At 34.7% G+C, this 13990-nt stretch overlaps 1 protein-coding gene across 17 annotated transcripts in view; it reads left to right on the forward strand.

Moving 5' to 3' along the window:
- ROBO1 (roundabout guidance receptor 1) overlaps positions 1 to 13990 on the forward strand; it is a 1131260-nt gene that overhangs the window by 1049064 nt on the left and 68206 nt on the right. For all 17 annotated transcript variants that reach the window (XM_021071380.1, XM_021071370.1, XM_021071378.1 and 14 more), the window contains 6 exons: positions 1908 to 2032; positions 4322 to 4493; positions 8153 to 8358; positions 9855 to 9936; positions 10105 to 10273; positions 10372 to 10538. In XM_021071380.1, coding sequence (XP_020927039.1) covers positions 1908 to 2032; positions 4322 to 4493; positions 8153 to 8358; positions 9855 to 9936; positions 10105 to 10273; positions 10372 to 10538 — 921 coding nt within the window. The remainder of the gene's footprint in view (positions 1 to 1907; positions 2033 to 4321; positions 4494 to 8152; positions 8359 to 9854; positions 9937 to 10104; positions 10274 to 10371; positions 10539 to 13990) is intronic.

The raw sequence follows: 13990 nt of genomic DNA on the forward strand, positions 1-13990 counted from the left end.
TTCCTACTCAGATTCCCTGAATGTATTGGAAAGTCATATTCTCCTATTCATTTAATTAATCGTTTGGTTTTCTTTCGTTGAAACAAACCAAACTCTTCTGGATTTAGTTTATCATCCAGTCAGTCCTTCCAATTTCTTGATCTGATTTCTATGTCAATTATTTCAACCCTTAACTGAAGAATCAAATGCTCCTACGTGGATGTCTGGGGAAGAAAATCCCCAGGCAGTGATGCACATGCCTGTTATTATACCTGGATAATGGTAGTGTTTGCTAAATTCATGAGTAAACCACTCAATTATAATCAGAGTTTTAAAAAATTAGAAGCTAGAACGTCAGCATTCCCAAATTGAACCTAAACTTAATTCTCCTAACTTTGTATTTTCTTCACTATAAGTTACAGGACATGTGAAGGCATTTGACTTGATTTTTTTGGGGTCTCCTATAATTTTCTAGTCAAATGGTATAATTTCTAGTAAACCTCAATAGAAAATAAAAAGGGAGTATAGAAGAAAGCACACTAATCTAGAAGTTAGGAGATCTAATTGCTTTCTTCAGTTTTGTGACCATGCATGGTGTTTTACATATCCCCTTTTTAAAAGGGGTTTTAAAGTCCACTTTACATGCATGCATATATGTGTATACACACATGTGTAGAAGTTATACGTTTATATATTGTATATTATAAATATTTGTACATATTTCTCAGATGAAATTGACCAGAAAATATTTAGCAAGTAAAAAAAGTATCCTTTCAAATTCTCACCTTCATTAACAACAAAAAAAATCATATTCTTATGAGCAGAATGGTAGCACTTATGGGCATAATCTGCATATACTTTTTGATTCATATCCACTTTATGGAGTTATCCTAAGTGACTGACATAAGTAACTGAAAGTACTTTTAAAGAAAAAGTTGGAAATAATGGAACAGTCTTTAAAAGTGGATTATCCTGTATAAACTTAAATGTCTGGCTTGAAACATTCACTTCAATTTGAGCTGAGACAAAAAAGGAGAGTAATGAGGTGTTTTAGACAGCTGATAAGAAATGAATTTGAAAAGTGTAAACAGTAGGTAAAAAGACTTACATTCAGTGCACATTTTTTTCCAAGCATAAAGGCCAACCCAAAACAAGCTTCCTTTTTTTATTTTTTAAAGGAATGACTCCATCAGCACACCTAATGTTTTCAGCTGCCAATGCTCTCAATGTAACTGACACAATTTTCTGACACTCTATTTACTGCTAGATGAAGTGGCCATTTAAGTCTGTCTAAATCAAACAGTTTGGACAAAGCTGGCAGTATTTATAATGTCAGGATGAGCAGATGTTTTAAATTTGCCCTCATTTCCATATATATTCTGTTTGAACATGCCCTTGCCTATGTAAATGAAGGAGGCATTCAACTCCACTATTGCTCTAAATCCATTTCTATTCGAGTAATTGGACCAAAGACTTTAAATGGTTGTAATTTGCACGGTAGTGTTTCAGGAGCATTTGAGTTAAAGTAATTTTAGGACCTGCCTACCTGAAAAGGTCCTTATGTCTATGATTAAAGTCCATATACATTTAAAAAGCTCTAAATAAGAAAAGATGCTTATTCACACAAATTTCAGGTATATGTCGAGAATAGAGTCAAATTGTAGTTCAAGAATTTTTTTTTAATATGGAGGTTACTCTTAGCAGGTCAGGTAATTTAAAAAATACTTTTTTTTACAGAACTACACTGTTTCACTCTATAAATGTGCACTTAATTTAGCTTCAATTAAGGATGAGAATTGATACATTTTGTGTATCCATATAGTACATAATATAAAAACAACACAACACTTTGGGTATCAGCAAATTGTCTCAATTAGGACTATGCCCTCAGGCTTTTGATGCAGAGTAATTTGTTTCATCTCCTTCAGAACCTCCACATTTTGTCGTGAAACCTCGCGACCAGGTTGTTGCCTTGGGACGAACTGTAACTTTCCAGTGTGAAGCAACCGGAAATCCTCAACCAGCTATTTTCTGGAGGAGGGAGGGAAGTCAGGTATGACGTTCTAATATTTCAATCAGCAACAATGAGTGCCAGATATGTAAGAAAAAGCAACAGATTATGTAGTCATGTAGCTGTCACTTGAAGAGAGCTGAGAAGTCTTGGAGTGACCTTAACATTTCAGCAATGAAAGAAGACAAATTTTCCTGCCTTGTTTTAATTCTCAAATTTTTCCTGCCAAGTTTTGATACACAGGGTGGTATATAGAATAGCAATGGTTTATCATAAAAAATTTACCCTGATTTCCAATTCAGCCCCATTTTAAAGAAAATGACTTCTTTTTCTCAACTTAAATCAGTTAGTTGTAACTTTTATTTTTCAGAGGTCTCCAATTATATGATGAAAGAGATTTATGCACATTTAGAACAAAGAGGATAACTATCCAGTGCAATTGCTCTAAAAGCTCTGGAAATTTGAAGTATCTTCTTTATGTTTATGAAAAATTGTTTTAATTTTATATATATATACCAATTAAAGTTTCATCAAACTATGTGAACGTTATCTTTAACATAAATGTCATGTTGGATATAGTTCACTAAGTTCTCATTCTTTAGGAACTATCATATATAATCACCATTTGCTGTCAACTCCTACCCTATACATTTTATAATCCAGAATTTTCTATATACATTACAGCTAGAATATAGAGATCTGTGCTCTTAAACATTCCGACTTCACTATTGAGCCTCAGCTTATGAAAAAGGGAATTTTGAAACAATTTCATTTAAAAATAATCGGAAACTTTAAAATAGTTTAAAAAATATAACTTATTTTTCTCCTTATCTCTTATTAATGACTTGCCGTCTTCAATAAGTGAATACATTTCCCTTTGCTTGTTTCTGATACTTGTAAAAAATTATTCTCATTCATTTTCAGTACAGTTATTCCTAATTTCTTTTATTTTTTGTTTAAATCACCTTTGAATGTGTTTAATGATTTGTTTTTATTTTGTTCATACAAATAACACACAGATAGTTTACTGACCAAACTCACTAATCTTTTATATGTAATGCCATCAAGTTTACTTTTATTTTCACTTTGGTAGGCAAATATTAATTTGAATATGGCATGAAGGCTATCATTTGAGTTCTAATAATTTGATTGGTTCTAACACATTTCATTTGGCCTCAAAGGAGTAAATTTGCTGACTGCAAATTAAAGACAAGAGAAAGCAAAATATTTTAATGGAACAGGAAGACTTGAAAGTGTGTTATGTGAGAAAATCTGTGTAGGAATAATGGTAAATCTACTAGAAGTTCTTTTTGACATAATATTTGAGTCATCTTTTAAAATATATTTGAAATCTTGAAATTATTTTGATTTCATTTGATTTAATAATATAACTCACTTTTTCATAAATTTTCTCTCACCGAACACATATCCATGGAGTGGTAGTTAAACTTTAATAAAGTGATGTATGTTAAAAAGCACCTAAACTTTTAACAAGTAGCAACTTTAGTTAGAAGAAATGTTAATATTCTTGATTTAATGAAAAATAATGACAATGTTATTTTTCATGAAATATACACAAAATACCACATTATTTTGAGGTATAAATACATGAAATATTTATGCCACAAATAACATCACATATTGTCCTGTTTGTATTTAAGATAACATTCTATAGAAATAACACTCCACTATGAATTCTTAAATTCAATATTTGAATTTCAAAATCTATATCAGATGTGCTCACCGTTTTAACCAGAAAAACAAGAAATTGTTAACAATTTGGTAGAGATTACTGAACTTTTATAATGGGCAGATAATACAGATGTTATGGTGCCAAAATGACATCCTTAAACTTAATTTGTCAGAATGTACTTAAATTTTAATGTCGTGTACACATGAAAAGATTTAGTGTTTATAATCCTAATTGCCCATATATGTGAAACAAAGATTTTGGCTTTGTTTTGGTTAAATCTGCAAAACTTTTAACTCTGATGGTATCTAATATCCCTTTATATCTAGTGTTATTTGAAACTGATAATTATGAAGGCCCATATCAGTGTTTAGAGTTCATTTAAATTTTCAAATAATCCTATTTAAGGCTTGGTCATTAAACCTTTTGCATTTATATGTTTATGTGTGTGCACATCTATATCTGTAAGTATGTGATTACAGAATATTTAGCTCATTTGCATACATGTGTATGTGGTATGTGTGCTGTGCATATAAATGTTTCCATATCTATTTATAAATAGATCTGCATATATATTCCAACATATTGAAAACTAGCAATTAACCCATTGTTATTCTTTCCTCCCAAATTTTGGGTTCTAGAATCTGCTTTTCTCATATCAGCCACCACAGTCATCCAGCCGTTTTTCAGTCTCCCAGACTGGTGACCTCACGATTACTAATGTCCAGCGATCTGATGTTGGTTATTATATCTGCCAGACTTTAAATGTTGCCGGAAGTATCATCACAAAAGCATATTTGGAAGTTACTGATGGTAAAGTAGAACATTTTCTTTCACAATATCCAAGTTTTACTTAGGGGCTAAATAAAGAGAGTGTCAGAGAATGTATTTCTTTTCAACTTTCTTTTTTCCTTTCTTTTTTCTTTTTTTTTTTTTTCAGGGCTGCACCCGCAGCATATGGAGATTCCCAGGCCAGGGGTTGAATTGGAGCCATAGCTGCCAGTCTATACCACAGCTCACGGCAACACCGGATCCTTAATTCACTGAGCAAGGCCAGGGATCAAACCTGCATCATCATGGATACTAGTCTGATTCGTTTCCACTGAGCCACAACGGGATCTCCCGATTCTGTGGTTTTTTTACTTAAAATAATTTTATAGATATATTTATATGTACTGTAGTGTTTATGATCATTATTTTTGAGATGACAAAAATATTACTTCTGATGATATTCTTCCATTTCTGGTGTCTCTAAAGCTTTTGTTGAACATGGGGAAAAATAAGTAAATTTTTATAAACTGCTCTAACAGGGTTATACCACCTGTTGCACTGCCCCTCACAGCATCATTACCACGACTATAGCGATACTTATAAGAAGAAGTTATAGTTATTCAGTGCCTCCTTTTGTGCCAGGCATTATGCTAAGAACTTTAAATATGTCAACAATTCCAAATCTGACATCTCATTTTACAGATGAGGAAACTGAGGCAGAGAAGGGTGAAAAGATATGCCCAGATCCCTCAGAGACTAACTAGCACTGAGATTTTAAGACAGAAGTTTGCACTGTCCAGTATAGTAGCCACTTTCCACATGAGACTAAGTTAGAAATAAAATTACTTACCACTAAATGAAGTTATACATTTAGTTCCAGCCACACTTGAGTGCTCGCTTGAAGCTTTTGGTTTCTGCATTGGAGAGTCCAGGCATGGAACATTTTCATTTCACAGCCTTCTGATTCCAAAGTCTGTGCACCTACTTTCTTTAAGTCATATTTCTGTTTCTTATACATCCTATTATACTACCTGATAATTCATTCTAATAATCCAAGTTAGGATATTAGAATTTTTATTTGAAGTTTTTCTCCTAAATCCTAAATTTAGGATTGATTCTAAATGTACTGTACACGTTAGTATGTATAACTTTAAACATTTCATTAGTATTTTCTAATCTGTGATGACACCAAGGTGTTTCATTTTCTCTACCTAAAAAATGGAGAACTGCTTTAATGAACTTTTTCATCTCTGATTTACATATTACTATTTTATAGAAAAGGGTAAGTGTTAATATCACAATTCACATGAATGTCTAGCTTTTTGCAATTAGCAAAGCACATGGAATATTTATTATTCCATTTAAATCTTCATAGCAATCCCCCGAGCTGGCTGGCACAAGTATTATTATCCTCATGTTACAGGTAAAAAAACCTGAGGCTTAGATAATTTAAGAAACTTGCCCAAAGACACATGACAGATGGTATGGCCTGCTAATCAACCCTACTCCTTGTTTCTTTATTTTTGTGAACTACCCAGGGTAAACCAGGAAGAAATCAATAACAAAGAAACATCTTTAAACTGGGTTGGGATAGGATAAGGAAATATGGATTATGCTAAATATGATGCAAATATCAAAGAACTGCAGGATCCAGAAAGTTGAATAAATCCCCAGATATTGGATTGTTTCTAAATATACAATGTTACAAAATGTAAACCACTCCGTTACTGGACTTAATTATAATCACTTATGGAGAATCACTCTGTTACTAATTTAATTAATATCTGGAAACAAATATTCATTCATTCTTACAATCAGAATAACACGGTGGTAGAGTCTTAGGAAAACCCTAATGCAATAAAACACTGTCATTTTTCATACTTACCAGGAGGGGCCTTTAATTTGATTTTAGCTAATCCCAACAGATACTGTAGAAAAGATTAAACAATTCTAAGCAAAGGAATTATTGGCTTATATTTTTCATCCGTGGAATATCTGCAACATTCCTGCCAAGTTTCAAACTCCAGCCTTCCAATACACCCCCATGGTATTAACAAATTTCACACTAGCAACCAAGGGTGGAAGAAAATTGGAAGGGTGAAGTGAAAATACACAGTTGCGGATTTCACCCCTTACTTTCTTTTTTTTCTTATATTAAATGCCCAAAACTAATAATTATTGCATGATAAATGAAAAACAAATTGAAGTGTGACTCCAGCTTGTTGAAAACCTTTCATGCATAAAACTTTGTGGTTTTGTTTTTTTTTTTTTTCTTCTTTTTCTTCCTGTTGTGGCTCAGCGGTAACAAATCCAACTAGTATCCATGAGGATGGAGGTTCAATCCCTGGCCTTTCTCAGTGGCTAAAGGATCCGGCATTGCTGTGAGCTGTGGTGTAGGTCACAGATGTGGCTCAGATCTGGCATTGCTCTGGCTGTGGCATAGGCCGGCAGCTGCACTCCAATTCAACCCCTAGCCTGGGAACTTCCATATGCTGCACCTGTGGCCTTAAAAAGAAAAAGTAATATTCAGAATTTTAAAGTTTAATAATGAAAAGATAACTTTATTTGTAATGTTTATTCATTTAAACCACCTATGGAGTGTCGCCTAAATTGTCTAAGTTAGGGATCAGAACATCTCTCTAAAGGTGGAATTATTCTAGTTCTATTACAGTTGTTATGAATTTTTCCCTAAAACTATGACTTTGTTATCTCAGATAAAGATTTTAGGTTTTGGATTTTTTGTATAATAATAAGAATTATTTTATTTACATATTATGAAACTGCTTCTCATTGTTTCCTTCCATAGGACCTTAAAACGATGAAGGTAATAGAATCAGCAAAGTGTCTTTAGGATTGGGAAATATTTAACCATGTATTCTTTTTTTTTTTGCTTTTTAGGGCCACACGTGTGGCATGTAGAAGTTCCCAGGCTAGAGGCTGAATCGGAGCTACAGCTGCCAACCTACACCACAGCCACAGCAATGCCGGATCTGAGCCTCTGTGACCTACACCACAGCTCACAGAAATGCCGGATCCCCAACCCACTGAACAAGGCCAGGGACCAAACCCGAATCCTCATGGATACCAGTCGGATTCATTTCCGCTGCACCACAACAGGAACTCCTAACCATGTGTTCTTTTAATAGAAAAAAATCCAAGATAAAAAGAGCTCATGATTTGTCAATTATCAAAGTCCAAAGACCTTTTTTGAATCCAAAATTATCAAACATGCTAATATGATAACCATCATTTTTTCTGTTGGACACAGAAAAAAGATTATCGAGTTGACTTTGGTGTGTTTATGAAAATTTGTCTTATACGTTGCCTTGGGATAAATAGTTTTTTGTTGTGTTTTGTGTTTTACATATTTTAAAGTTTGAAAAGCACAGCATTCCGCTCTTCACCATTATATATTACTTCACCATCCACAAGCTTTATTTAGTCTCTGAACTCTTAAGTTATAAATAGATCTCTTGACAATGCAGCAAGCAGAGTCAGTGGCTGGTCATTTGCATGGAGCATCTCATTTTAATATTCTGAATCAGTTTATCATAGAAATGCATTCTGAATAATGCATGTCTCCTACTTTAATTACTTGTTTAATTAGCTTGTTTCAAAGCCTAGAGCAACTGCTGTTGCTTGGATGATTAGAAAATTGCTTCCAGTTGCAGAAATCTATTTCCTGTTGTTTCTTCTGGCAGTGATTGCAGACCGACCTCCCCCAGTCATTCGACAAGGTCCTGTGAATCAGACTGTAGCAGTGGATGGTACTTTAGTGCTCAGCTGTGTGGCCACAGGCAGTCCAGTGCCCACAATTCTGTGGAGAAAGGATGGAGTGCTTGTTTCAACCCAAGATTCTCGAATCAAACAGCTGGAGACTGGAGTCCTACAGATCCGATATGCTAAGGTAACTTAAATGACACCCTGGATTTCCCATTTGGTTCCATTTTGGTTTTGCCTCCAGCAACTAGTGTTGAAGTCTCCAATTTTAGAATCAATGAAATGCTAATAGCAGTATTAATATATTTTTAATGTGATGCCTTATTCTATCAGACATTTTGCTGTGTATATTTAAGATGACTTAACTCATAATTTAACCCATGACAAGCAGTTTAAGGTCTTATATGGAGGAGAAAAAGATGAGGATTTGTGGGAGAAAAAAATACTTCCAAGTAGTGATATGATGCTTTCATTCCCTAAAGCACTTTTCAAAGATATTTACCAGTACCGCATTATGTTCAATATACTTGAATAGTTCTTCTGTTGTGAATATTTGGTTCAGAGTTTTCCAAAATACTCTACATGCAAGCAAAAATGATAAAGCAATATGCACATTGAAAGTACATTTTAAATCAGAATGTTAAGGATCAAAGCCCACAGGTTTGTGGGAACAATTAGGGATTTACTTTCTCAGCACATCACATCCCATACCTGTTCTTTCAGGACTGTGTTGTTTTGTTTTGATTTTTCTTTTTCATTTTAGGTCAAGACCAGACAAGCTCACAAGGCATATGACAGAATAGCGTAAATAGCAATAAACATAAATTTCAATTGCTTTATTGCTTATCCTGGGCAGCTTCTTTGGAGTTTTGGATCAACATAGCAGTTCCTTTTATGTGCCACAAAAGTTAATATGTGGTACTTCTTGTGACAGTTGTGATTTTGCTATTACAATTGCCATAGCAGGATGACAGTGTTCTTCCTTTTCCCAACATTACTTGGTGATAGAGTTATTACCTTAAGCAGAGATACATGGATTCATTATGCTACTGATGATTTTAATGTTGAACGTGTGACCTGTGTTTATTTTCTGGCCATCAGTCTTTCAAAGGGAGAGAGAGCATCATGCCAGCTGGGGTTTGACCGTATACTTATTAAACTGCCTTAAGTTACAGGTTAAAAAAATAAAAGAAAAAAAAAAGAGCAAATGCTTTAAGAAGAACCAAGTTGTGTCTTTCCACTTTCTATAAAAATATCTTTTTTCTCTGATGTCCGTACAGGTGTAACTCAGATAAAATCTGAAATAGCAAGAATAGTTGTTGACTAAACTTTATTAGCCTTATTATGTGACTTAATATAAAGATATTAATTAGTAATAAAGATTAACTCTTTGAATTTGAAGTTATATACCTCGTTATTTACTGCCCCAACACTGAAAATGATGATAATGTTAATACGCTTAAATATTATATTTTTATTACACAATTAAAATAGCCTTTTGGTCCTCAGTCTTCATGCAGTATTTTACTTCACATTTAATAAAAACATTAAGAGGAAATTTCTGATTAGTGCATTTTAATGTAGTTATTCATATTCATGGGCCATATACAAAACTATAATTGCTTTTCCAGCCTGGTGAGCTCTTGATTGTTCCAAATATTTATTTTCTGTCTGTCTTCTCAGCTGGGTGACACTGGTCGGTACACCTGCATTGCATCAACCCCCAGTGGTGAAGCAACGTGGAGTGCTTACATTGAAGTTCAAGGTAAATTTGATAGTATTTTGCCTTAAAATAAAGCTTGAAATGCAGTTGTTTACTTAACTGGTAAAAAGGTGAAGCAGATGTCTTATTGCCTGAGTAGGTACATGGATGTGTTATCTACATTTATGTGTTTTTTGTATAAACATCTTTTATCTTTTTCCTCTTTGTTAGAATTTGGAGTTCCGGTTCAGCCTCCAAGACCCACCGACCCAAATTTAATCCCTAGTGCCCCCTCAAAACCTGAAGTAACAGATGTCAGCCGAAATACAGTAACATTGTCATGGCAACCAAATTTGAATTCAGGTGCAACTCCAACATCTTATATTATAGAAGCCTTCAGGTAGAGTAAAAATGATGCTTCCTAGGGTTTTGGGGTTTTTTTTTTCTTTTTAATTTACCATTAAATATGCACATTCTAACTTGTGTATCTATCCTTAGCCATGCATCTGGTAGCAGCTGGCAGACTGTGGCAGAGAATGTGAAAACAGAAACATTTGCCATTAAAGGACTCAAACCTAATGCAATTTACCTTTTCCTTGTGAGGGCAGCAAATGCATATGGAATTAGTGATCCAAGCCAGATATCAGACCCAGTGAAAACACAAGGTAAATACTGATTTACTCGGTCTTGTAACACCTACTTATCTTTAGATGTTATCATTTTACAAGTAAATCCTTTGTACTACATGCTAGGATTCTAACATACATCTCTTGCCCAAGTGGCTCAATTAATTTTTTTTTTTTTTTTTTTTTTTTTTGGTCTTTTTGCCATTTCTTGGGCCGCTCCCGCGGCATATGGAGGTTCCCAGACTAGGAGTCTAATCGGAGCTGTAGCCACTGGCCTACGCCAGAGCCACAGCAACGCGGGATCCAAGCCGCATCTGCAACCTACACCACAGCTCATGGCAACGCCGGATTGTTAACCCACTGAGCAAGGGCAGGGATCAAATCCGCAACCTCATGGTTCCTAGTCGGATTTGTTAACCACTGCGCCACAAGGGGAACTCCTAATTTTTGAATACATAGTGTCTTACAAACTTTCTTATTTTCTGGACTAAACATTCCAAGACAAGATTAATAATACAACAATGCTTCTCACTTTATAAAATGGCAAATTCATTGAGCAAAAATATTACACAAATACTTTTGCATTATATTCAATCTCTTGTTTTTAAAATACGATTGTATGTAGGTGTAAAATCTTGATTGCAATTGTTTTCAAAATTGAGTAAATTTTATTTATGTTGAGGTTACTATTCATGGCCTTCTGAATGAGTTTTGAACATTACAACCACAATCAAGTGGTACTCTCTGGAAATCACACAAATGTAAAAGATAGTTGTAAAATAAACTTGAACTTGTACTTAATCTCTCTGTTTAGTCAACCTCCTACAAAGCATGGAAAAAGATAATTTAGGTCTGTATGTTGTTTGGCCTATCTTTCATTGCCAATTGTGTGAACCATGATATATTAAACTTTTAAATGGGAATCATGTATATTTGCGTCAAAGCTGGATTAAGGAAACAGATAAAAGGGAAAATGAGCATGTTGAAGTTGCTTCTAAAAACATTTGAAATTGGAAATTTTTTTACTGGGACCACCTTCTAGATATACTGCTTCTTATTGTCTTTCATTAATAGTAATTATTTTTACCTTTTAACAGATTATCTCCTATTTACCCTTTTGATATTATTTTAATGTGTTAATTAAAATTATAGTAAAATATATAGTAGTAAAATTTACATATTGAAAAAAGATGAATTTGGATTAACCTTAACCTTTATTTGAACACGTTGTCATCACAATTAAAACATGCTTGTCCTGATATTAATAAAGAAAGGTAATTCCAGATGGTAGGAATTAGAAATAAAGGATTCTTGGAATTCCTGTCATGGCTCAGCAGTTAACGAACCAAACTAGTATCCATGAGGACGCAGGTTCAATCCCTGGGCTTGCTCAGTGGTTGAGGATTCGGTGTTGCCTTGAGCTGTGGTATGGGTCGCAGATGCGCCTTGGATCCCGTGGTGCTGTGGCTGTGGTGTAGGTCGGTGGCTACAGCTCCTATTGGTCCCCTAGCCTGGGAAATTCCATATGCTATGGATGCAGCCCTAAAACAAAAAAGACAAAAAAAAGAAATTTAGGATTATTTTCCAACATGGAAAGGCATCATAATGTCTCTATCATGACTTGTATATTTCCAAAGGAAAAGAAAGTAACTTAGTTACAGTGATAGAAAAAAAGTTGTACTCAAAATTACTGAAAGACTTAAATTACTCTTTCCTGGTTTGGGAAAAGAGATGCTGCATGTTTCATCTTCCCCAGTAAGTGTATAAACAATCATTTTGGAAGACTTTGTTTCAGAATTCACAGAGAAAGGGAACTGAGTGGTAGGACATGCCCATGTTTGTTTCTTGCTGTGTGAAATCAACACACCCAAATGCCTATATTTGCTATTATGAGTCACTTCACCAGTAGCTTTAATATTCTTGGAGCCTGCCTTAAGGCAGATTGAGGTTTTCAGTATTAGATACGTGTTTGTAAAGAATGCAGAAACTGTGACAGCTGTAAAGTGAACTTAAACTTTTGTCCCCAGCACAGTGGTTTCTACCCAGTAGACCTAAGTAAAAGTATTTTGATTAACTGCAATTCTGTCATATACTCGTATGAAAGAATTTGTAAAATGCATCCTCAGCTGTATGAGGAGGTAGTTAACATTTTAGCTGCAAATTAATTTAAGCCTTGAAAACTGTTAATCAGCTTACCTTTGTACATGGATAGCTAGTAGAATAATGTAAATGAAATGAACGCATGGATCCACCTCAACTGGAAGATGAAATGTAGTGAAACTGGCATACAGTTTTGAAATCGAAGAGTTCTTCATCTCAGCTTCTCAGCCTACTAGCAAGTTAGTCCTGAGCTTTGGTTCCCTTACCTACATAATGGGGCTAAAAATACCCACCCCATAGGATTAGACAAGGATTAAATTAACTAACCAATTTATGAATATACAGAACTCAGGTTTCTTTCCTATTTTATGCCATAAGACTTTGTCCTTGGACTTGTACTTCTTTCACAGTCTGGACTTAAAAAATAGGAAGTTCATAAAATTTGAGAAACACAGCTAGCATGCTGAATTAAAGAACCAGGGTTAAATATATCTCAACAGACTGGAATGATGGGCCAGCACTAACAAGATTAAAATTAATGGAGCAAATTTAAAGGTCTGGTACTTGAACTTAGGTTTTATAAGTTAGCTGTAGAAGGATATAGGCTGAGGCTTAAGGGAATACATGTGACTGTGTGGGATGATGGGGGACAGGCTGACATCAGTGTCTGAAGTCAATTAGAACCCCCATCTGAGCCAACTGAGTGAGTAGTTATCCAAAAAAACAAACAAAAACAAAGGTAGTCTTAGGTGGCATTAGCAGAATTATATGCAGATCAAAATCTGAACTAGTCAGATCACAAATCCAATAATGTGTGCCTTTTTGAGCCCTACATTTTCAGGAAGGCTTTTAAAACTTTTAAGAGAAAGACAATGAGGATAGATGGTGGGACTGTGTTGAAGGCTGAAAATCATATCATTGGTAAAGAAATTCAAGGACTTGGCACATTTAACCCCCAAAATAATAAAGTTAGACTAGGCTTGACATTTTTTGTCCCTTAATATCTTTAGAGACCATCATGTGAGCAAGGCTATGCTTATTCCAACTCGGGCTCCAAACCAAGACCAGTGATGGAAGTTAACATTGAGGCAAATTTCTTTGTTCAGTTCTTAGACTGCTTGAGACTCTGTGGAGTAGAGCTGCATCAGGCCATTGCAGGACCCTGGGAAATACCCTGGAAAAATTGAATTGAAGGACATAGAATGTGTAAGCAGTCAGGGAAAGAGCCAGGGGTAGAGGGCATTCAAGTCAGACTTGATGGAAATTGATCCACAAAGGGAGCAGGCATAATTTCTGTAACTACTTCTGCAACATGACTGCAAAACAAGTCTTTCCCAAGTGGAGATTTCTATGCATGAGCTGGGTCATAAGTCAAAGTTGCACAGATCCCA

The sequence above is a fragment of the Sus scrofa genome, chromosome 13 (assembly GCF_000003025.6).
Source record: "Sus scrofa isolate TJ Tabasco breed Duroc chromosome 13, Sscrofa11.1, whole genome shotgun sequence".
In the NCBI taxonomy this organism is placed as follows: domain Eukaryota; kingdom Metazoa; phylum Chordata; class Mammalia; order Artiodactyla; family Suidae; genus Sus; species Sus scrofa.